The sequence below is a fragment of the Gambusia affinis genome, linkage group LG15 (assembly GCF_019740435.1).
Source record: "Gambusia affinis linkage group LG15, SWU_Gaff_1.0, whole genome shotgun sequence".
Classification (NCBI taxonomy): Eukaryota; Metazoa; Chordata; class Actinopteri; order Cyprinodontiformes; family Poeciliidae; genus Gambusia; species Gambusia affinis.
The window spans coordinates 12,370,342-12,393,488 of record NC_057882.1 but is presented as its reverse complement, the minus strand read 5'-3'; the positions used below and the strand labels follow the sequence as shown (position 1 = coordinate 12,393,488).

General features: G+C 39.1%; 3 protein-coding genes across 10 annotated transcripts; 2 read left to right on the top strand and 1 right to left on the bottom strand.

Moving 5' to 3' along the window:
- Positions 1 to 2,267: 2,267 nt before the first annotated feature.
- On the top strand, positions 2,268 to 8,769 carry plp1b (proteolipid protein 1b). 2 transcript variants are annotated; one of them, XM_044141465.1, is made up of 7 exons: positions 2,268 to 2,417; positions 4,224 to 4,410; positions 4,499 to 4,655; positions 4,860 to 5,037; positions 5,298 to 5,371; positions 5,491 to 5,556; positions 7,916 to 8,769. In XM_044141465.1, the coding sequence occupies exons 1-7, from the start codon at positions 2,414 to 2,416 to the stop codon at positions 7,985 to 7,987; spliced, it is 738 nt and encodes a 245-aa protein (XP_043997400.1). In that variant the 5' UTR covers positions 2,268 to 2,413; the 3' UTR covers positions 7,988 to 8,769. The 2 variants fall into 2 exon arrangements, with proteins under 2 accessions (XP_043997400.1, XP_043997398.1); XM_044141463.1 differs by lacking the exon at positions 2,268 to 2,417 and adding an exon at positions 3,580 to 3,831.
- Positions 8,550 to 22,163, bottom strand: si:dkey-125i10.3 (zinc finger protein 185). 6 transcript variants are annotated; one of them, XM_044141457.1, is made up of 9 exons: positions 21,704 to 22,161; positions 21,194 to 21,330; positions 21,018 to 21,108; positions 20,809 to 20,886; positions 11,475 to 11,567; positions 10,337 to 11,368; positions 10,199 to 10,261; positions 9,947 to 10,049; positions 8,550 to 9,097 (listed from the first exon to the last, which is right to left on the bottom strand). In XM_044141457.1, exons 2-9 carry the CDS (start codon positions 21,201 to 21,203, stop codon positions 8,993 to 8,995), a joined length of 1,575 nt encoding a protein of 524 aa, XP_043997392.1. In that variant the 5' UTR covers positions 21,204 to 21,330; positions 21,704 to 22,161; the 3' UTR covers positions 8,550 to 8,992. The 6 variants fall into 6 exon arrangements, with proteins under 6 accessions (XP_043997392.1, XP_043997394.1, XP_043997391.1 ...); XM_044141459.1 differs by having other exon boundaries at positions 21,194 to 21,224; XM_044141456.1 differs by having other exon boundaries at positions 21,018 to 21,330; positions 21,704 to 22,163.
- LOC122845261 (MFS-type transporter clz9-like) lies at positions 14,034 to 17,768 on the top strand. 2 transcript variants are annotated; one of them, XM_044141462.1, is made up of 2 exons: positions 14,034 to 14,157; positions 16,221 to 17,768. In XM_044141462.1, exon 2 carries the CDS (start codon positions 16,227 to 16,229, stop codon positions 17,526 to 17,528), a length of 1,302 nt encoding a protein of 433 aa, XP_043997397.1. In that variant the 5' UTR covers positions 14,034 to 14,157; positions 16,221 to 16,226; the 3' UTR covers positions 17,529 to 17,768. The 2 variants fall into 2 exon arrangements, with proteins under 2 accessions (XP_043997397.1, XP_043997396.1); XM_044141461.1 differs by having other exon boundaries at positions 14,034 to 14,336.
- Positions 22,164 to 23,147: the final 984 nt, after the last annotated feature.

The following is a 23,147-nucleotide window of genomic DNA, read 5'->3' as shown; positions in this document are numbered from 1 at the left end:
TCGCAAAGTGTTAGATTGTTTAAAGAGTGATGACATGCAATTAAGTTTAAATGTAAGTGAATTCAATTTTAATTGCATGGAGCCTTCTTTTGCAAAGCATTGTGCATTTATAGTTCCTTGCTAAAGTCCAAATAACCCTTGAACCTTTTATGTTACTGGGATTTTATGTGATACAAAACTACACACAGTAACACAAAATTTCTTAAGTGGGAGGAAAATTATGCATGTCTTTTCAAAATGGTTTGCATGCACTAATCTGCATGGATTTGTATTCCCCTGCCTGAGTCAACCCTTTGTTGAACCACCGTTCATGCAACTACTACTGAAAGTCTTGTGGGAGTATGTCTCCACCTGCTTTGCACATCTACTGTGAAGGTTTTGACAAGTTTTTAGTGATTACACAAATCCTCAATTGGATTAATGTGTAGACTTGGATTGGGCCATTCATTCACATTTCAATCCAAAGCATTTCATTTCTTTTTTTCCCCTGTTTGTTCGTTTAAGGTGGTCATCATGCTGGAAGGATCCACCTCAGTCTCAAGTCTTTCAGAGCCTCTAACAGGTTTTCCCCCAGGATTGCGCTGCATTTAGCTCCATTCATCTTCCCATCGACTCAGGCGGCGCTCCTGTCACTGGCAATTAAAAACACCCTTACAGCATGACGCTGCTTCTGTGTGTGACTGTGGGAATGGTGTGTTCAGAGATATGAGCAACATTCGATTACCACCACACATACGGTTTTACGTATAGGCCAGAAAGTTATGTTTTGGGCTCATTTGGACAGATGGTAATTTCCACATGTCTGCTGTGGCCCTAACATGTGACCACCTGGAAAATCCAACTCCGCATGGCCTTCTTTCAACACCGGCTTTCTTCTTGCCTCTCTTTCATAGAGAAAATTTATGTCATTCTGTTTTATTACTCTACTTCCAGGTCCCTCTTGAAAATGAGATGTGGATCTCTGAATGGGGTTTTACCTGGTTAAATAAAAGAAATAAATAAAAATAAAAAATTTCTCTGCCACTTCACCCTGAGTTCTGTCTTTACAGCTGTGTTCTTTGGTCTTCATGATGCTGTTTGATCACTAATCTTCTCTACCAAACCTCTGAGGCCCTCACAGAACAGGGATCAAATTGCACACGGGTTCACTGTATTGACTTTATTCAAAGTGACTTCTGAGGGCAATTAACCAAACTGGAGTTATTATGGGTTACCAGGGTAATTAACAAGTGCTCACCATTTTTTAATGCTTTTTTTTTTACATTTTGAAAACTATTAATCCTTACTCTTCCCCTTGACAATTCGGTGCTACTTTTTGTTGAGCTGTGGTATAAAATCTTCCAAAAATACAGCATTTGATCCTAATATGACAAAATCTAGAATGCTATAAAGGTATCTAATTACCTCTGATACAGCTGAATATGTTTTGCTTCAAGAGAAAATAAAAACAGGATGAAGACTTTCTCTCTAATAAAGGACAGTGCAATGTTTTCTCCTGTCCCACACTGGCTCCTTTGTATTGAACTCAGCTTTGACATCAACTGGGTCAAACTGGAGGGGGGGAAGGAGCACAGCAGCTGGACCAAACCATCAATGTCAGCCTTGTTAGCCAACTTCATCAAGGTCAGCCACCGTTGCGATTTATTTCACTATTTTCACTCTGAATACCTCTTATCGCTTTGTCTATGAATACGCTGGTTAGAGGAGCATTAAATTGTTCGACTGTGTATTGCTGACATCTAGCATGTGGAGCTCGCACACAGACGGCACTGGCACGCTGACAACAAACACATTTAGAAGTGAAAGTTAATTGGATGCATCCTGCAGACTACTGTGCACAAAGTTAAACAAGTCTGTGATATAAGAAAGTTAAACGAGCAGGGACGACAATGTATTTTGTACTTAGAATGTTAAATAAAACAGAAGAGGAGAAAGGGAAAAGGAGAGGACTCATCAAATAGAGTCAAATATTCTTTATTTCCAACAGGTGAGTAGGTTTAAATAGTCTGAAACTTTATGGCAAATATTTAAAATTGTAGCTTCAAAAACTATCTCTGCTTCAAATTTGTGATGCCGTGTAAAACCAACTTTTATAAAATGTTGCAGAGGAAAAACAATCATAGTCAGAAGAGTTCCTACATAAAGCAAAACAAGCAAAGTTTTGATTAGGATTTTGGCCTCTCTTGTCGTCCCCCTTCCTGAACCTAGCGGCTACACAAATAATGACTGGCAGCCGAAATGGGACTTTGTGACTTTAAGATGTGACTCGGGGAGATGTGCTCTATCTATTGTTGATGAGACAAAAGCTCGAGTCAGATTCATATAAGGGTGGCGGGGAATAACTTCTCATATCCTCATATCAGTCACAAAGCCGTCCAGCTAAACCTCAATATCCCCGCTCTTCTTTCTGGACATGGGTGAGTGCACAGAATTTTTAATAACTCTTATCATCTCTTATTAATGGGATTTGAAAACTGTGAATTTCAATAACTTGCTAATGTTGCCTTTTAATATGTCTTTGGACACCGTGTTGACCTTTTTGCACTGTGGGCAAAGCATGCCTGCAAATTATTCCTGCAATTTTCATCTGTGTAAACGCATTTTTTGATTCAAATATGCATTTACAGCTGGATCACCTTTCAAGCTCAGTAAGCAAAGATGATTTCAAACTTAATGGAAAACACCACAAGTGCTCAGTGGGGACTATTTTTCAGAGCAGAAAGTGGTCCTCATCTCCTTCAGTGATTATATGAAGCATAATTCAAAGTCAAATCAGAGAGTCTGAGATTGAGGGGGAGTAAATCTGATCTTGCTTAGTCCATGCCGGGTCACCCATGGGAAGGAGATCTCTATCATTTACGTCTAAAAACGTCCTGTGCTTATTTTAGCATGCTTTTTTCAGCAACCTTTGCATATTTATTGCAACTAATGTGAGATCCAGTTGAACGAATTCTAGTGGCATTTTTTATTTTATTTTATTTTTTGCAGTAGTTTGTGTAAGACTACATTATTTTAGGGAAACTATTACATTCCTTCTGTTACAATTTACAATTTGGGAAGACATTAGCTCAACACGTGGTTTCTTTTTCTGCATTAAGAACACAGATGCTTTGAGGACCTTTTAGAGACTTTTATGAAACCACACATAAAGATTTAAGAATCTGCAGGATTTCCTGTGTAATTGTTGTAAAGCTGAATGTTGTTGTTGTTGTTGTTGTTGTTGGGAAACTGTTTGAATTGCCCCCCTTTCTGCTCGTTTTCCTGCCACCCACTCTTTGAGCCTTTGAGCCCAGCCCCCTGCCCACACTGACACTCAGTGCCAGCCTCAGCCAGCTGTGGATAGCCGGAGTAGTCACACACAGCCGGCGGTACTGAAATGGTCCCGGTGACCCCTTCTGCCATCACGCACGACACCGTTACTGGTGTCATGATGGCCTTTTGTTTGTTTGACATCACTGCCCTTTGTTCATCTCCAAACACAATGGATATTGTGCCCGGGAACCACAAAGAGAAGCTCTTTCTTCGGGGCCCCCGGTGAAGCCAGCGTTTCACCACCATCCCTGAATGGCCCGGTGACGCCTGTGACCATCGCAGAGAGAGGGGCCGGGCCAGATTTAGTTGGGACTAAGCTGTGAGGAGTTGGCACAAGCAGAAGAGCCATCAGATACGTATGAAATCAGCGCAGAAGCGTCGCAATATTGTACAGTAGCGTAACCTCGCAGGCAGCGTTGTGCATCACTGCTTGGTACTGGATCTTTTCTTGTTGCAGAGCACAGCATCACAGGCAGCAAATGTTTCCGGTCAGACAACACTGGCTTTGCAAAGCCTTAGGTGCTTTTCTCTATCCAATTTCTGGCAATACATTTATTATTAACCCCCTGGATATTTGCTAAATGCTTCAACACGACTGCTTAAACCGGAAGACGTGCACAAGTCTGCTTGTGAGGGCGGCGGCGACTGCTTTAGTTTGGACGCTTTGCTGGAAGACGCTGTTTGAACTCTTGTTTGTTATTGCTGTCTAATTGTGTTATTTTTCCCTTTGTTTTCTGTTGCTTTTTTTGTGGGGGTTTTGACACGTGCTCATGGATGTGCCGCCAGAGCGAGACCTTCCTCATAGCTCCCCAACGGGGTGAAAGAGCCCCCCTCTGCAGTGACGTTGATGTGTTGTGTGGTTGTATGTGCGGTATGTGCCGCCTGTGTGCTGATATATTATGCCCCCTCAGGTTGTTATGATTGCTGTATCCGGTGCATTGGGGCAGTGCCCTACCCATCCCTGGTGGCCACCTTGTTGTGCTACGCCGGCGTGGCCCTGTTTTGTGGCTGCGGGCATGAGGCGCTGGCCCAGACGGAGGAACTCGTCGAGACTTACTTTGCCCGCGACCCTAAGGACTTTGAGGTCATGGCATCTTTGTGAGTTATACTTGAATAAGTTCATAAGAGCTCTCAAATATTGCTTTAATTTTCCATTCGACTGACTTTCTCCGTGTAACTTTTCCAGTATCAAATACTTCCAGTTCGTGATCTATGGGCTGGCATCATTTTTCTTCCTCTATGGTATCCTGCTTCTGGCTGAGGGTTTCTACGCCACAAGTGCGGTCAAGCAAACCTTTGGGGAGTTCAGGAGCACCCAGTGTGGCCGCTGCCTCAGCCTGACGGTGAGTCGGGGAGGAGCATGACGTCATGTTCTTGTTGAGATGCTGAATGCTGGTTTGTGTTAATGAAACCCTCTTTGTTTCTGTATCTCACCCCCCTCGGAATGATTAATTATGGTGGATGACCAATTTGAACGAAAACACATTATTCAGGTTGACACCTGAGCGCCTGAAGGCAACTAATCTATAACCTTCTTGTTTCAACAGTTCATTATAGTCACATACATCTTGGCCTTCATCTGGCTGGCGGTGTTTGCCTTCTCTGCTATCCCCGTCTTCTTTCTGTTCAACATGGAGCACACCTGCCACAACATCAACATCCTGGCTGAAACCACCCCCAGCATTAATCAGCATAGCTGGATCTGCATGGATGCTAGGCAGTATGGTGGGTTTCTCCTACAATGACTGACTGCATCCCCCCTCCCACCAATGAGAGTGTTAATGTGTCCTTGGGAGCAAGAGGCATTAATCGATGGGGAGTGGCCATGAGACTGATGGTTGAATTTGCTATGAAACGATGGAGATAATTCTTCATTGCTGTGTCTCTGATGTGCTGCGTGTAAAACGGAGCGTTCATGGATCACAGCCCTGTCATGATTCAGCGTTAGCTGGAGAGCCCTCGCTCACGTCATGTTTTCATTTCAGGTCTGCTTTCTTGGGATGCAATGCCGGGCAAGTCCTGTGGAATGACCTTGGCGGCTATTTGCAAAACCACCGAAGTGAGTTATTGTCAAGGGATCACTCATATTTGTTTGATGCTACATGCCTGGAATGCATTTGTAAGAAAGTCTTTATTTAAATATAAGTCAAGCCAATTGTTTTTTGTTGCTTCTTACAGTTCCATACCACCTATGACTTGTACATAGCCACATTTGCAGGGGCCGGAGTCACCCTTCTGGCGCTGGTAAGGCCTCAATATATTACTGATTTTGCTTAAAGTTTAAAGAGGATTATTTCTTTTTTTAAGAGTGGAGTATTGTACAGACATGAAGAGTAATTTGGATCTTACTAGGATAGATGATTCTCTTAGCATTTTCATTTTGATGAATCAAAGATATATTTTCAAGCCAACGCTATTAAGAGTGGGGCAGAGACAATATGAACAAAGTAGAAGCATGGCTAAACCTGCAAATTTTGTTTCATAAACCTGCACACCATTTACATTACTGGTCATACATGGTCGTTGGCAAAGTAACCTGCTATTATTGACAACAAAGTACATTGTTGTCTTCAGTGTGTACCACACCACATGACATAAAGAAAAATTAAGGTGGGGTAAAAGGCAGTAGACAATAATAATCTCTTGATTTGCTGCAACTGTTTGGTTGTTACACATATGTAGTCTTGAGAGATGGTTAACCTGTTTGCTCCATGTATCCTGTTTTGAAGTGTTTCATCTGGGATGGTCATTGTTATGAGTTGTGGACCACTTCTGTCTTTATGGAAGCTTCTGTGTAAATGACAGGCTTGTAACATCCAGCTATTCTGGAACAAACTCCCAGAAAGCTGCAAAACAGCTGAAACACTGATTTTCTTGTTTAAGTCAAGACTAAACCTCACCTGTCTAGAGTTCCTGGAGTTGCTTTTGAACAATAATAAGTAGAACATTGACCACCATATTTAATGTGTATTGAAGATTTTGAGTATTTGATTATTTTTGTAAATGTAAATGTTTGTCACTGGTTTCTGTTGTTTTTATGATTTTTTGTGTTTTTTTGATGTAAAGCACTTTGATCAGCCTTGTTGCTGAATTGTGCTCTACACATCAACTTGATTGATTGACTGATGAAAATGAGCAAAATTCGGGGGGAAACTAATAATTCCAATTTCTTTAATCACTCCATAAAATTATTGCACATTTATAGCTGGTTTATTTGTTTTGTTTTTTATAATCACCAAATGCCATACAGTCATACTGATAAAACAGAAGCATCCTCAGAGATTTAAAAAAAAAATGTTTTTACAAATGTAACACAGGTTTCATCGTAATCTCACTCTTAATCTTATCCATTTCATGTTTGATCAGTATTTTAGATTTAAATAGAATTGGGTGCCTAAAGGTCTGAAGCAGATGCTGACTTTGGCTTCATTACCAGCTGTTAGTCCATCATGGGGTTATCACAGTGCTTACAAATCAGTCATATCTGGTCAAATCTCTTACTGCTTAGATTTTATTAGATTATTATTATTATTGTTGTTGTTGTTGTTGTTGTTTTATTTTTTATTTGGAAAGAATACTAGAAACAGGAAGACGATTATTATGCTACAAATCAATGAATGGAAAAAGAGTATCGTTATATAAGTTAAACTTCATCATACTCCTTTTCAGACTTAAAGTCACTGAATAAGAGGTCCACTTGCATGTATTTGAGAATGTAAATTTGATAGTAAGGTATTGTATTTGCACTTAGAAATATGAAAATCTTTATTGTCATTATGTTTTGTTGGTGACATGTCTGTCTGAAATAAATTATCATCAAATCAAATCAAAATCAAATGTTCCGTGAGTACCCAAACTGTTGTAAGATAAATGGAATGCCTGGATTCTTTATTGTTTTATAGCAAAGTCTGGTCAGGCAGAGTTTGCCAGACAGTCTTTGTTAGTTGATTCTATCAACAGAACCTGACAACTCAAGAACTGTTTCCATTCTTAGTTTAAAGATATGACTTCAAATATTACTAAGAGTGTCAAGTTTGAAGCACTCACTTTTATGCCCAGGAACTATAAATGTATCTTGGACCTACTTCAGTAAACAAGGTCACATACCCTGCAGCAAGAAGGTCTGTGCGTTTGAATCCAGGCCAGGTCCTTTCTGCATGGAGTCTGAATGTCTTCTCCATTCATGCGTGGGTTTTTTCTAGGTACTCACGCTTCCTCTCACAGACATAAAACATGCATTTCAGGCTAGTTGAGCTCTCTAAATTGCATTGTTGTCTCTCCTGCGTGTCTTTGCTTTTTGTTGGAAGCCTGTTCTCTAATTTATCCGGTTCCTATTTTAGATTTTTCCAAGTAGACTATATAAAATAACAAGGAAGCTGTTAAACCTGATTATTGCCGCAGGCATCAGGAACAATACTCCAATCAATTTTTGAAGTCTTGAGTAGAAAACATCCACATTTCTTTTTCTAACAATCTGGGACCAAAGATTGCAGTGTATTTGTTTCACTCTGCGTCTGTTTACTGAATGTTATACAATCTCAGTATATATGTAGAATATTAATGCTGTTTTATGTCTGTCCTTGCCTTGCATTTCTTCTTTCAGATTCTCTATCTGGTTCCCACCACCTACAACTACGCAGTCTTGCGGTTCCTGGGCAGAAAAGGAATCCGCTAAGTGCTTCACATCTGGCTATGAGATACTCGTCCAACTCCAGGTTTTAGTCCTGCCTTCTTGAAACAGAAACTTTTCAAACCTGGATCATCTCCAGTCCTTTTTCTTTTCGGATAACAGATCAATGTTTCTCTTTACTGTTACATATGAACAACAGACAAAGAGAGGAAGATAATTCACCCACTGTAATGAGCCCCAACCTGTTTCACAAGTCATCCTTTCAGATGATTCTCTTAGCTTTGTTGTTCATTTTCTCTCTCTTTCTCTTTTCCTCTCTCTCTCTTTCTCTCTCTCTCTTAATTCGCTCTGTGAGGCTTTTCTGGAGCTGATTGTGATGTATGATGTTTCATGAATAATTAAGAGCAACGACAGCTTTGCTTTGCAAGTCATAACTGTGTGCATCCTGTACAGTGTTTACTGGTGCAGATATTGGTTTGTGAATATAATTTTTGCTGCTGCCTTATTATCTCCAACTCGCCCCTGAGCATCATGAGTCTAAAGCAGGTGAAGCTGAATGTACCAAAGTTTCTCTTGGAGCTTCTGTCTTCAGAAGAAATCTGCTGTGCATTTTATTAGTTTTTTTCTTTTTGTTTCTCATAAACGTGAGGAATTGTCTTCATGATTACCTAAAATTAGCAACAGAGAGGTCGATATTTAAATAACGGCTCTGAAGCTGACCAGTGTTGTGTGTGCTTATTTGTAATTGAGGCTAATTAAATGATTGATTTGATTGTAATTTCATTTTAATCACATCCTGTACATGGCATTAAAATAATTTATGCTGATTATGGAGCATTTCATTCAAACATCTGTGGTAATTAGCACTGTAAATATATATATATTTAGTACACAATTTTTAAACATCCCATCACACCATGTCCTCCTTTTCAGTGAAAGAAAACATTCAGCAAAACAGTGTACAGATCAAGGGCAAAACCGTGGAGATTCTCAGAGAGCACATTATTCACTGTAAGCTTGGTGACAGAAAGTATTTTTCGCCAGCAGAATTCAAAAGTTAAGTGCTTTTGCAAAGCAGTCTCCACAGTGGATCACATTGCCAAGCAAGAACATGGCGATCGGCATTTCTCCCAGGGCCTTAGCACAAACGCCGCACTGCAGAACACACAAACATCAGTTAACATTAAGCAATGATAAGCGTCACTATTTTAACCATACACTGGCTTGAAAACCGTCTTTTAGGCATTTTGTCCTATTTAAACCACAAATCGCAACATATTTTATGGTGATTTTATGCTGCAGATCAACACAAAGTAGTGTTTAATTGTGCGTGGAGGGAAGAAAAAGAATGGTTAAAAAATGTTTTGCAACTAAAAATCGGATATGTGTGACATGCAACGCAACCAGTTCACCTAATTAATTACAAAGAAAACCATTGAGTCAGTAAGTGTGTGTCAGATGGCCTCCTGGTTTGATTACAACAAAATTTTAACTTTTTGGAATGAGAGGAAATCTTTAAAAGTACTAACAGTAAAACAGCACCCTAAAGCATGCATGGTGAAGCATGGTGATTGCAGTATCATGCTGTAGCAATGCTTTTCTTCAGCAAGCACAAGTAAGCACGATGGAATGTCTCTGACTGAAACATGCAGAAATCAGGACCCAAATTGGATTGAGAATCTGCAGCAAGACTCAAAAAAATTATATTTAGACGCCCTTTACCCAATATAGCTCACTAATTTGAAGATAGAAATGGGCCCAAACTAGTTTTTAGATGTTTAAAGCAAGTAAAGAAATACCCAAAATACTTGTGGTTGTAATTACGTCAAAAGCTGGGTGGAGAATGTTTTAGCTTACTCTGAGTAGTTTGCGTAGCCTATGAGATAAAATCACGATAAAATACATTAATGTTTGTGGTTATAACCTTATGAAATATTTTTTTAAATTCTTTGGGTATGAAAACTTTGTATTTTAAGAAAATCAAAAATGCAAAGAAATGCTAACCTTGAGGCATTCTTCATGGCAGACCATGGGCGGTTTGCTCAAAGTGATCTTCACGTTCCCATCAATTATTTTGTTGCAGTAAGAGCAAAAAGGAGTTCCATCACTAAAATAAATGTGAAAACATTGAATTACCTCACAATGTAAAGCTTCCAGTGTTAATTTTAACTCACATTAACAACTCACATTTTTCTATAAGAAATTCCAAACCATGCTAATGCTTAAGAAATGCGACATGATCTAGTGAAAACCTACCTGGATATTTTAGGATCCTGGGTTGAATTTAGTTCTTCTGCAGGCTTCTGAAGACCTTTAGAACTATTTAGAAAAAATAATCAATAAATATGAAGTGTTTTATTGTCATGTTTCTACTGCTTGTGAAAGCATGCTTACACTCTAGCATCGTCAGGCTGGGGATTAGGTTCCTCTTGATGAGGCTGCTCTTGAGCTTCAGTTTTAGGAACACATTCTTTTTGGGGTGCCTCCGCATACAGGGCATCTGTCAGATTAATGGGTCTGTAATCTGAACTATCCTGAACAGCTTCAGGATCTGCAGACGGTATGGGTTTAAGAGTATCTTCAATGTTCAAATCCATGGAATGTACTTCATCTAAAAATGATGGCTCAACACTTTGTTCAACAACAATATTGTCAGCTGCCTGGATTTCGTCGTGTGACCCAGGCAGAGTACAGGCGACTGGTTGCACACTGTTAAGCGGAGGAGCCTCCTCACGGGGTGTTGCATTATCAACATTGGGGGTTTCCACCTCCGGCTCAACCTCAGCTTCAACAGTTTCATTGTCAGCTTGCTCTGGGGGATGTTTTTCACAACTGGCCTCTGAAGGTGTTTCATTTCCAGGCTGAGCAGGTGACTTGCTTACAGATTTAAACAGCACGTTAGGTTCCACACTGGCTTGAGGAGGAATGTCTTCATCCGGCGTAGCAGTCTTCACCTTCACAATAAACGGAGAGGCAGCGGGTACAATTTCTTCTGCAGGTAGCAGGGATTTCTCTCGACTTCCCTCTGTAGTTTGCATGGATACGGTCTCCCCTCCATCCTCCAAACTACTTGTGTCTGTCTTGGTCAAAGCTTCTGGAGGTGTAGCAGGAATCTCTGCAGTGTCTGTTGTACCCGATTTCACCCCAAGATCACGGGAAACCTGATAATCAGTGTCAGGATTTTGTTCTTTGACTTCTGCAGTTTTATGGGCAGGTGGTGGTTCTGCTGCATCAGTGTTACCATTTCCTGAAGAAACTGGTTGGATTTGTTCTTCATTATTTACATCTGCAGAGACCTTAACATCACCCCCGTTCTGCTCCACATTGGACTTGCCAGCTGGTGCATTTAAATCAACCTCCTTCTTTTCATTGTTTGTGTTTATGACTGGCTGTTGCTCTTGTGCCTGTTTGGATGGTGATAGGCGTCTGTAACATAGCATGATATTTATTTATAATAAAGAAAACACTTGAAATACAGTAGATCTACAGCATTTTTGCAAACACAGTTAAAAAGAGGATGTTCTCTACTAACTTTGTATTTCTCGTGGTATTTTTTCTTGTTTCCTCAGTCGAATCATCAGGTTTGATAGAATCATCTTCATTTTTTGTCTGATTAGCTGAAGGCCTGCAACAAAAAGGTGAAAGACAACTTTCAGAAAAATTCATCTGATAGCATCAATGAGAATTTACAGTAAAAGTAAATGCTGAGAAACCAGGAACCGTATTTTAAACTTCAATACACTGGGAGTTTTTTATTACAGCTGATTGGAAAGAAGCAAAGAAGAAAACAGAATTTCATCATCTTAACTCAAATCTGAAAAAAACATCGTGGAGGTTCATGGAAAAGCAATTTGGCAAACCTAAATCATCTTCACATCTACATTAGGTGAGTCACTTTAAAGAAATAAATAACTATGTAAACAGGAATTTATAATAGGAGGCGAATTATTTCATTTTCCTTTGTGATATCTACCTATGTATATCTATATAAACAAAGGTTTATATGATCACTCACAAAATGCAGCCTTTACAAGAGTGATCTGCTCTACATTGATGGTTTAAGGGTTCATCTTTTCTTTCAACATAAATCCAGATTACATGAATCTAGAGGTTAAAGCTAATAGCCAGCCCACAAGGAGCCAAGACCAAAGCAGACTTCAGTCATTTTAAAACAACTCTTCATATCTGCTTATGCTGTTGTATGAACTTGAGTTGTTTTCATGTTTCATTTATCTTTGCCTAGATGCCAAATATGTTTACACAGGAAATGGAGCTTGGTGGCGGTGCACCACCAGTCATTTTCCTGTGTGAAACTCAACTGAAAACAGAATTATAAGTAAAACAGCAATGAAAGCAAAAATATTTGTTTGGTATTTTTATTTATTTTTGCATTTTTCTTAATTTTATACAAGAGAGTTACTCTATTTGGGAATGCTTGACCACATTTTGTTTTCAGTATGTGATTTTACACAAGAAGATCTTGGAGGGCCCAATTCCTTCTATCTCCCATGAACATATTAATTGTCTTCTTAATAGATATCCACCCAATGCAAATAGTTTAAAGACAGTTTAAAGGCCAATGAAATAATGTTTGTGTAAGCTTCTACAACAAAATTATAGCTGTTTTCAATCTTTCGAAATCTGTTTTGCTTCATCACTGCTTTTGAACAAGTCAACTAGGACGAACAAATCTGGATTATACAAAAAGATCTCTACTGCAGGTTATACATTACTTTACAACATCTGTACCAGAACTTCAAAGAATTCTGATCATCCCTTAAAACATGATTTTGCAGATGCACAAAAGGAACCGACTCACATTGCACAGCTTGTTCGGAATTAAAATTCAGTACATATGGTACACTGTCTGATGTTAAAAGGTCAGAGTAAAAAACACAACTGAAGGTGAACTTTGTCACTTAAAACCTCATATTACAAATCTCTGGAACGTTTCCATGAGGTTCAAACCAACTCAAAACTGCAGTCACATTTAAAGGCTCTACTGTCAGATACAGTGGACTTTTTCATGTTTTTGTTGGGGTTTCAGAACATAATGTAGTCTCTTTCACAATATAAGCCAAGTAGTGATATATATTTGCAAAAGAAGTATGCACTAAGAATCTGCTCTGGAAGATAAACATAGTGAGTATATGAGCTCCATAACTAATAAATTCTGCTTTAAATATCAACTCTGTGTTTGTTCATAGCTTAATTCTCACAGGACACGTTGGGAAACAGGAGAGGAGACTGGTAAATGAGTAGCGGCTGCCCACTATAGATATAAGCTTGAATGAAATGCGGACAAAGCATCATAAAGTCACAGGAACAAATGGCTTACTCTTTATGCAACAATATATCGGTGTCTCATTTGATGATGCTTTTTAACAGTCAACTCAGACATGCAAACATGGTTAATCAATAAATCAATATGCTGGACACTCTATAGAGCATATATAATAAGACAGTCTCCAACACAATGCAAAGCTGTACAGAAAATTATTCCTGCCAAAAAATACACAAAACTAAATTATTTATTTACAGCAAAAAAGAAATTGAGTTAAACCTGGACTTCACCCAAGAATTTCAGCAATTTTCTATTATTGGATTCAAAAACATTGTAAAAGGTGTACATATAGAAACTATTTTATCACCTGCTCAAGTTTAACTAGCTTGTGTGCTTTAATGTTAACTATAAAATAATTTGAACTAGAATTGTTTAAGTTGTATTTCAAAAATATAAGCAATAAACAAACAAACAAAAACAGACATTCTTTTTATTCATGTGACAAAATACATGTGAGAAAAGCGTAATTAATAAAATAACGGTTTAAAAACATCAGAAATAAAAACGCAATTAAACAATTTTTGAAAAGAAGTCGAACGCAAACATGTATTAAATCTAAAGTATTATGTTAAATCTTCTAAATAACTACATAAAATATAATCAATATCCAACCTAATTATATAGGTTAAATAAAATGTAACAAAATAAACTGAATTTGAAAATATTTTCCTATTGATTTTACTTTTTAATTTTTGGGCACTTATTTTGGTAATGGTCGCTTTAATACTTTTGTTTTGAAATTAACCCCAACTTTATTTCCGGTTGCGCTCCTTGCTGTAGCAGTCTTAAGCTAGGGGAAGACGAAATGTCTCTACTCCTGCTATATAATATATAATTTATTGTGTTTCCGGAGCCGGGAGGTGAAATAGCGGTTAGTATTAAATGAACAAACTATAACTATTATGTTGTCAACTTCAAAACTACCTCAGAAGCCTTCAGACTGCACAGCATCGTACTTCACGAACAGCAGCGTTCACGTTTCATCACGGAGAAACCAACACAGGAGAAATTATCATCAGATAAGAATATTACGAGGATCTTCCCTGGCCCGTAAGTACGCTTTGACAATTTTAGAGTCGCAAGAAGACGTATTTGTAGCAGAATATATATATATATACAATGCAGTAGAATTTCAAATGTTGAACATCTACATAATGAATCTCATTGGAGTCTCTGCATGGTCTATTTTGATGCTTTCGGGCTCTTAAAAGTTAAGGAGAATCGATTTTGTCGCTACTGCTTTATGCAATGTATATTGTCAAAAGAACATTCACATAAAGCACATTAAAATATTTTTTAGACCTAATTTAGAACGTAGAAAGTTAAATTTCGGTCTTGAAAACATAAGATAAGAAAAAAGAAGCGTTTGAAATTTCCGTCTCCCAACGTCCGTGAAGTAGTCAGCAACCCTTTTAATTCAGAGCCAGTTTTGCTTCCGCTGCTACAAAATAAAATGTGTAGTGCTACAAAAATAGAGATATTTCATTAACCCGAACTAAATTAAATGTTTTAGTTTAAAAACTAAAGAAATTACACTAAAGGGTATTTCTGTTTGATTTTTAAAAAAACTAAATTAATCTTATAAATTTTACAAAAGGAACTATTTTGTAGAATGAGGTCCAGCTGAGTGAGCCCTTTCGATAAATAAGGAACATGTACGATTGGTCCTGTTGTAAATATTATATTTAGACACAGCACTGAAAAAACCAGCCTTTCTTATAGCTTTTATACTTAAAAACATTTGGTGTTAAAAAATACTAAAGATAGTGAACATGAGAGGTTTGCAAGGGAAACTGTTGCTGTCTTTAATAAACAAAGTCCTGCCTGAAATTTAGACACAGACCAGGGTTTCTGTAAAAAAAAAAAAAAAAAAATTAAAATTCTCTGGATGAGTCTAAACCTGAATTATTTGGGCACCAGAACCGAGGACAGGTTTGACATAAACCAGTTAAAGCTTAGAAGTATGGGGATACTTCTACCCAAAACGGATAAGCAACTGCTCCGAGGTTTAGTTCAGAGTCAGGAAATGAAAAGTACTGGGCAAAATCGAACTCGGATATGAATCTCAGAGAGAAGCTGATGGGTGATTGTAACAAGCCAGGACTTCCCAAACTAATCACTGAAAGTGAGGGATGGAGCAAACTTTCTACAGACTGATGTCAGAGACTGATGGGTGGCTACAAGAAGCGTCTCATTGAAGTTATTTCAAACTGAAGGAGGGGAAAATATCAACTGTTAGGTGGGTGGGTGTCCTAACATTTATACTGTTACAGAAATTTTTTTTTTTTCTTTTGTCCAATCAGTGCTACAAGGTTAATTGTAATGTTCGCCTATTTAAATCGCTCTCTTTTGCAGAAATAAATAATAATAATAAAAAAACAGATAAGACATTGGTAGGTAAATATTTCTGTTGAATTGAATATTTGATGGATTGCCTTACTTTATTGTGGAGGTAACCGAGCTGCTGAAGTATATTAAAAGTGACAGGAACATTATTGTAGGAAGAGAAGGAGGGTAACTGCAATGGATATTCTCTTTGCACTTTTCAACAATATTACCATAATGTTTTCCTAATTTTGCAGCCCTAGTTTGTTTGGTGAGTCACTTAGCTCTCACCTATGAATTATTCAGACATAAAAAGGCTCCTGAACTCAAGAGATGAAGTGTACTGTCAACACACAATAAAATAATTAGTCAAGAAGAACAGGTTTGAAATTGGACCTTAAGCCACTTTGCTACCCTCAGACAGTCAAAACCTGTTCCCGTTTCTTAAAAAGGTTTTTTAAACTGCTAAATATTTTTATTTTAGTACTGATTTGTATTTAGATGTCAAATTGTAAAAGTTCTTAGTATATTAAGTGATGTTTATATTGGTTAGTTCCCAGATAGGAAGTGAATCTTTAAAGCCTAAATTTCCTCTGCCTGTCTGTTTAGAAGAAAATGCCGTCCAGAAACCATCTTGACAAAGTTGGGCGCAAGAAAAAGAAGAAATGGACGGATGAGGCCATGGAGCGTGCGCTGATAGAGGTGAAGTCTGGGAGGTGCACAGTGAGGCAGGCGGCTAAGGAGTTTGGCGTCCCCAAGTCCTCGCTTGGAGACAGAGTGAGTGGACGGGTGACACCTGGAAGCCGCAGCGGGCCGGCTCGGCTCATCACCTCCGCAGACGAGAAGCTGCTGGTGGAGTTCTCCTTATACATGTCCAAGCATGGATTCCCACTTACCAAGCAGCAGGTAGTGTCCTTTGCATCGTCCATTTATAAGCGGCAGCACCGGAGGGTGGCATTTTCCAAACTGGGCCAGACGTGGTGGCTCAATTTTAGAAAAAGGCAAGAAAAGAACATTACTATTCAGCCGGCAGACAATGTTGTGCGTGGGAGGACAGTGTGTGTCAGGAAGGAAGCGGTGGATCAGTTCTTTCGTCTGTTGCGCACGCTCGCAGACACACACGGGCTCAGCGACTCGCCGAGCCAGATCTACAACTGTAGCGAGACGGGCTACCAACTGGGCAGGAGGAAGGCCGTCCTCTCCAAGCCCACGAGTCTGGGCTACAAGCCAGCGCCAAGCTCCAGGGACCACGTCTCTGTCCTGGCTTGCTTCAACGCAGCTGGACAAGACATTCCTCCGTTTGTTATCTACTCCAAGGCCTATCCAGGAGGAGTGTGCTACAAGACTCAAGGCCCACCTGATGCCCTTTACGGGTGGTCGGAATCTGGTTACATCAACTCAGAGCTCTTTAAGAAGTGGTTCCTCAAACATTTTCTCCTTCATGCAGCAAAGGAGCGTCCTCTGCTGCTGATCTTCGACGGCCACAAGTCGCCGGTGAGCCTGGAGGTGGTGGAGTCGGCTCAGAAAGAGGGCGTCATCCTCCTTTGCCTGCCTCCCCACTGCTCGCACATCCTGCAGCCGCTCGACACCAGCCTCTTCGTGGTCCTGAAGCAGCGTTTCGCTTCTCTCACCGGGGACGGCGACGGCGGCGCCGACGGCCACTTTGCCGTCAGCAAGAAGGAGTTCTCGGGGGTGTTAAACAGAACGTATCAGATAGCAAAGGAAGAGGAAGGTGTCCGGATTGTGAAGGAAGGTTTTAGGAAATGTGGCATTTTTCCGCTTAACCACTACGCACTTAATGAGGTTCATTTAACGCCTTCACACAGCATCGACCCCGCTGCTGGCGACTCCTTGTTAAAATCGGCAGAAGGCATGCGCTCTGTAGCGGAGCTCGCAGCACCTGGACCCTCCTCCTAGCTCATTACCAATTCATCAAACTGTCTGTACCTTTGAGGTGAGCGGGTTCGGTTCTCCTGAGGAAACCGTGACTGGTCGCATTATTCAGCCAAACCCAATCAACTCAGACTAGTCCCGCTCATTAAGATGCCGAGGGAGTCTGTAGTCCTGTGGGGACGTCACGCCGCACCACCCCCCTGGTTCCGTGCAGAACACTCTGTTTATCCACCCGCCAGAATAAAGGGATGTGTTGATATTTAATTAGTTTCCTGCATTGTGTTCAATGCCAATCTTACAATGCTTCACTACTTTACCTCCGAGCCGGTTAAGGTAAATTGGGACAATACAGTGTGGGCCACATTTATTGGTGCCTCTTGGAGAACTATAAAAACAAAAACCTTAAATAGATTCATTTTTACTGCAGTGGCATAACTTAGAAAAAAATCACCATTTTAATTGGAATACATTCCCTTACGTCATCAAGAGTTGGCCATTTTCAACAAAATGACTGGTGTGACAATTCTTTGAGCCTCTTAACAAATAAGTTTTTTTTTATGTATTTTCATTCAGGTTTTGCTGCTTGTATGTGACACAAAGCAATAGATGGGATAGCATCCTTCATAAGCCAAGAAGCACTGCAGCTGTCGTACATTACTGTAAGAGAACTGCGGCAAAGAGTGACATTTTAAGGTCACTGAGTCTCCATGACAACAATTACATACTATCTGCAAGCTAATTGCTTGCATGCTCGCCAGAAAAAGGCTTTTCTGTCCTTCTATCAAAAACATAAACTCTGCTGGGAGCTGTGGTTTTTCCAGATGAGACTAAGACTGAGCCTACACAGCAGAGGTTCAGTCATGCTGTGGGTCATTTTCACTGTCAAAGGGCTTGAAAACCTTGTCAGAGTGCGTGGCATCAAAGACTTAAAACGGGTCATTATTGGGTGTTTTACATTATGTTGTAAAATACCCAATAATGTTGGGTAAAACAACAAAAGTACCAGACCTAGTCTAGTTTTTATTGCAAATATCTTAGTACAATTGAAATAAGACAAATCTATCTTACAATTAACTTTTCAGCAAGAATTAGGAGCTTTTTCTTTAAAGTAAATAATTCCTTAAAGTTGGTCAAAAGTACTAGCTATAAGTGAAATAATCTGCCAGTGGAATAAGACATTTTTTTCCATAGCATAAGTCAAAATGTCTTGCTCCACCAGCAGATTATTTCACTTCTAACTAGTACTATTAAATCAAAGGAATTGTTGTCTTAAAACAAGCTCCTATTTTGTGCTGAAAAGTTAGTGTACGTTAATTTTGTCTTATTTTGAGAATACTAAGATATTTGTGTTAGAAACCAGATTTTTAAAAAATTATTGTTTTTGCAGTGTAAAACCAAACCAACACAAAAATGTAATGTGATTAGATGTAATCACATTAAATATTTGGGGTTTTTCTTATAAAATTGCGTGAATCTATTTTAAGGATTTGCTATTCATCTGCACCAGAGGTGCCAGTAAATGTGCCCTGCACTGTACATCTACAGCACAGGTGTCAAACTCCAGTCCTCAAGGCCCTGCAGTGTCCTGCAGTTTTTAGATGTGCCACAGGTACAAAACATTGGAATGAAATGGTTTAATTACCTCCGCCTTGTGTAGATCAGTTCTCCAGAGCCTTAATGACCTAATTATTCTATTCAAGTGTGTTGCAGCAGAGGAACATCTAAAAGTTGCAGGAAATCAGCTCTTGAGGACTGGAGTTTGACATCCCTGGTCTAAAGAGCAGAGAAAGTCTAATTTTTCTACTGTTTTTCTCCCTCTTGTCCCCGATTCTTCTGGGTTTTTAAAAATTTTACTATTATTTAATTTTAAAAACCAGAGCCTCCAACACATTTCAAAAGCTCCTAAACAAAGCAACACAAGGTCAAACGTCCACTGCGGGAACTGTAACTGTTGGCTGTTTAATATCGCAACCGGTGCAAACTTAACGTGTCACAGCCAGTTATTTAGCAACTAAAGCTCTGCAGTGGCTGCAGCCGCGCTGACAGATGTGCCATCCCACGTCTGCAGACATAATTACAGATGCAGCCTCTTCAGCTGTCAGTGGGCGGGCTGGTCAAGCAGATCTTCCAAGTCTCCTCTCTCTGAATGCGAGCGTTCAGGCTGGTGCTGCCACTGCTCAGGCTGCACGGATGTGGTGGGAACAACACAACACAGCACATGATGCGGTATAATAATCCAGCTCGTCCTTGTCACCAGAGGAAGAGCAGACCTGACTGAAGGGTCATTTGAAAGTTAGCAAATGTGTGTTTGCAACTTTTCAGAGTTATTTTGTTCTCCAAGTGAAATCTACTGCAGCATTTCGTTCTTAATTTAAGCGTTTTAAGTGAATGTATCCGAACACTGCATGCTCTATTTGCTATTACCACAGAAGAATGGAGCCAATAGCATGTTCTCAGGGAGACGATTTAAATAATTTTTTTTAAATATACTTACCTGTGTGTGTACGTGAACCCACTTGCCAAAATTTTGCAAATAAACCTTGTAGGGGCTCTGTGGATCACATCTTGACACAAGGATTGGCGCTAAAATAACTTATCTTATTCACACCACGTCAAACAGCAGAGTTGCTGTGAGAAAAGTCACATGTACATATAAGAAACTCGTCATTTCTACTGTGAATTTCTGCATTATAAACACACAATTCACTTACTCTGAACTGAGGCTTTTTAGGTTTAGTATTTAAAATGCAGTGCTCACTCAATATTCAAGGTTGGTAAAGGATTGACAATTACAATCAGTGATTTATCTTTTAGGCTTTAAGAAGAATTATTTTTGTTGTTTATTCTGTGCAAATGGGTTTTCCCTAAGGGTAGAAAATGCTATTATGTTTAGCCCAATGTGAAGTAATTAAAGTCCAGGTCACTTTCACACTGTAGGTCTGTTGGGAAGCAGCTGATGGACAAAGTTAATGTTTGTGTAAGTTAAAGTCTGAGATGGTGAGTTGGGCCTGAAGCCTGGAATTACTTTAGGGTGATGCAACCCTTGGAAGAACAACGTCAACTTGAGCAAAACAAGAAGAAGCAGTTTTTTTTTTGTTTTTTTGCAAATTGCAGTACCTAGAAATGTTAATGAAACATTAAGTGGAAGAAAACGTGTTTACTAATTTACTGTACATACAGCCTAGTACTTTGAGTAACTTCAGTTAAAGAAGTTGGTTAGATGTTGTACATGTGGTAATATTTTTAAAATGAGCAGATAGGATCAAATCTTTAGCTACAACTGAGCGGCTTCTGTGTAACTCACTGGAATCTTTTGATCCTCGACTGGACCAACGAATTCGTTGTCGCTGGAGCAGGTTCCTGTTTCACTTCAGGAACTATTCTAAGGGAGAGGAGAAGTTGTTGTTATTGCTTCCAACATATCATTTCTGCAACTTCTTTTACAAAGTTGGACAAATTCACCGTCAGTTATCCTGCAGCCTAGCAGCAAATTACTGGCTTAACTTTACTCACTTGTCATTGTTAGAACTATGGATCCACCAGCAGTCTTTCTTGGTTGGTTTTCGCACCTTGATGTTTTGCAACACCTGATTTCTGTCAATGTCTAAAAGATGCAAAGCGTAATACTTAGTAATAGCAAATATTTGTAATTTGCCTAAAAGCACTTTCCTAAACATTGAGCAACTTGCCTTTTGACATGATGTTTCTCCGACGTTCGACCTGAGGAGATTTTCTTATGAGTAAGCTTAAATGAACTCAACCTTACGTTCTCTCTTCCTGTCCGTTTGTCCTGAGCTGATTGAGCCGTAACTTGTAAAACGTCAGCCTGCATTGAAAGAAACGACCAATTGCTATTTAACAAGTTTCACCCTAACCACAACGCAACATTAACAAGTGTATAATCTAGTTTACTATCTACTCTCAACCTTGGCCTTTATTTACATTGTCAGCTCTTGTCACATCTTCTCTGTCTTCCCTCTGAGGCGCTGTTAGCATTTTGACCTGTGCTTCGTTTTTAAATCTCTTATAATGAATCTAAATAAGGATCTGCCAGCACCAATTAACCAGGTCAAATTTGCTATGCATTGAAAATGAAGCCAATTTAGACTTCCTAATGAGGTCTGGCCGTGCGAACAAGTCAGAGAGACGAGATCAGATCCACTGCGAAAAAGGCCAATTTTTTTGGGTTAGGCTCTCACCTGTTTGAGTCAGCCGAGTTGTCGAGGCTCCTCTGTGTCCTTGTGGCAGATTGGTAGTGATACTTTAACTCCCACCTCCCCACCCACAACCTGTCATTTCAGATTCCACCCCCTGAGAGCGTTTAAGTTTCTAGGGTTGGATGTTGGAGAGGTGTATCTTTTTTTCTCTTTTTTTTTTTTTTTTTTTTTTTACTCCTTTGAAAGCCACATTCCAAAGGTGTTATTCATTAAGACTTTTGCAGCAGTTCTTTCTTGATAAGAAAAGGTGAGCACGATTCATCATCTCAGCTGTGGGAGAATCTGAAAATGTTTTAAATCACGGCAGAAATGTAGTTCTGGTTGACACCTTTACTCACTGACTTTATTGTGGAAAAATAAATCGCAGGCTGTAAATCCGTCATCGCCATATTACGTTCAATAAAGAAGCTGTTTGCTTTTCTTTCTTTTTTTTTTCTGGTTTTACAGCAAAACATTTGTGGCGAAACATACCGTTCCACTTAACAAGATTTCAGGAATCAGAAAAAACCTGATTTGAAACTACTGAAACTATGATCAGTTTCCTTATTGGACACTTGCATTATCATTTTCACTCAATGGCATTCAAGTTCAAATGACTCGCAGTGATCTTTGTTGCCAAGCATCCTACTAAACTTGAATGAACCTGTTTATGCCAATTTATATCCAAAAAGAGCTGACAGCTTGGTTTAATCAACTATTTCACTGTTTTCCAGGTGTGGATAAGTACAGGAGAATATTTGTAGCTTCACATCTTATTCCCTGTTACATTTTCTAAATGTTGTCATTCCCTTCTTACCTTCCATTTCATGTCTTGCTCCCTTTTTCCTTGTCCTTCTTTCCACCTTTCCCTCTGTCTTTCATTTTTGATACTGTATTTTGCCAATAATTCCTTTTTTAATTTTAATTCACCCTTTCATTAAGCAGTATAAAGAAAAATTCACAGTTTTCTTGGATCCACATTTTCTAAACCATCTTGTCACAATCATGGAAATGTTAATGATAAACTGCACAGTCAAAAACAAAAACGTGTTCAGCTCAACAAATGTAAAAGATTAGTTAGAAACCTTTGTACTGGGGAAAAAGTAAACCCTAATAAGTAAAGAACGTTGTTTTTTTTTGTTTGTTTTTTTTTAAAAAGAGCTACTGCAAAGGCAGTGGAAAAAAAAGAGAAAAAAACAATTGAAGAGTTATATTGCATTTCAGATTCTTACATAGCAATTTAATTCTAAATTGAAAGGTTCTACAGCATTTCCTTTTTGAAGAATAATTTTTGGGTTAATAGAGATATAAATCTTACTGTGTGCCTAAAAACTACATTGCTAGTTTACAGGGTAATGGTTACAATATCCATAATATTTGTATGAGTCACAGGTTTTACTTAAAGGCTTCGAAATTTCAGTTCTTTCATCAAAGAAAAAAAATCATT

Coding starts and splice junctions, on each gene's coding strand:
- si:dkey-125i10.3 (XM_044141455.1), bottom strand. CDS start 21,181: ATGTTTAGGAAAGTGCTTTTAGGCAAATTACAAATATTTGCTATTACT. Junction 11,568..20,808: donor TCGAGGATCAAAAGATTCCA/GTGAGTTACACA, acceptor TTTTTGTTGCAG/GCCTTCAGCTAATCAGACAA. Junction 10,262..10,336: donor CAGCCTGACGATGCTAGAGT/GTAAGCATGCTT, acceptor TTTTCTAAATAG/TTCTAAAGGTCTTCAGAAGC.
- plp1b (XM_044141463.1), top strand. CDS start 3,792: ATGTTTCCGGTCAGACAACACTGGCTTTGCAAAGCCTTAG. Junction 4,656..4,859: donor GCCGCTGCCTCAGCCTGACG/GTGAGTCGGGGA, acceptor TTGTTTCAACAG/TTCATTATAGTCACATACAT. Junction 5,557..7,915: donor GAGTCACCCTTCTGGCGCTG/GTAAGGCCTCAA, acceptor TTCTTCTTTCAG/ATTCTCTATCTGGTTCCCAC.
- LOC122845261 (XM_044141462.1), top strand. CDS start 16,227: ATGCCGTCCAGAAACCATCTTGACAAAGTTGGGCGCAAGAAAAAGAAG.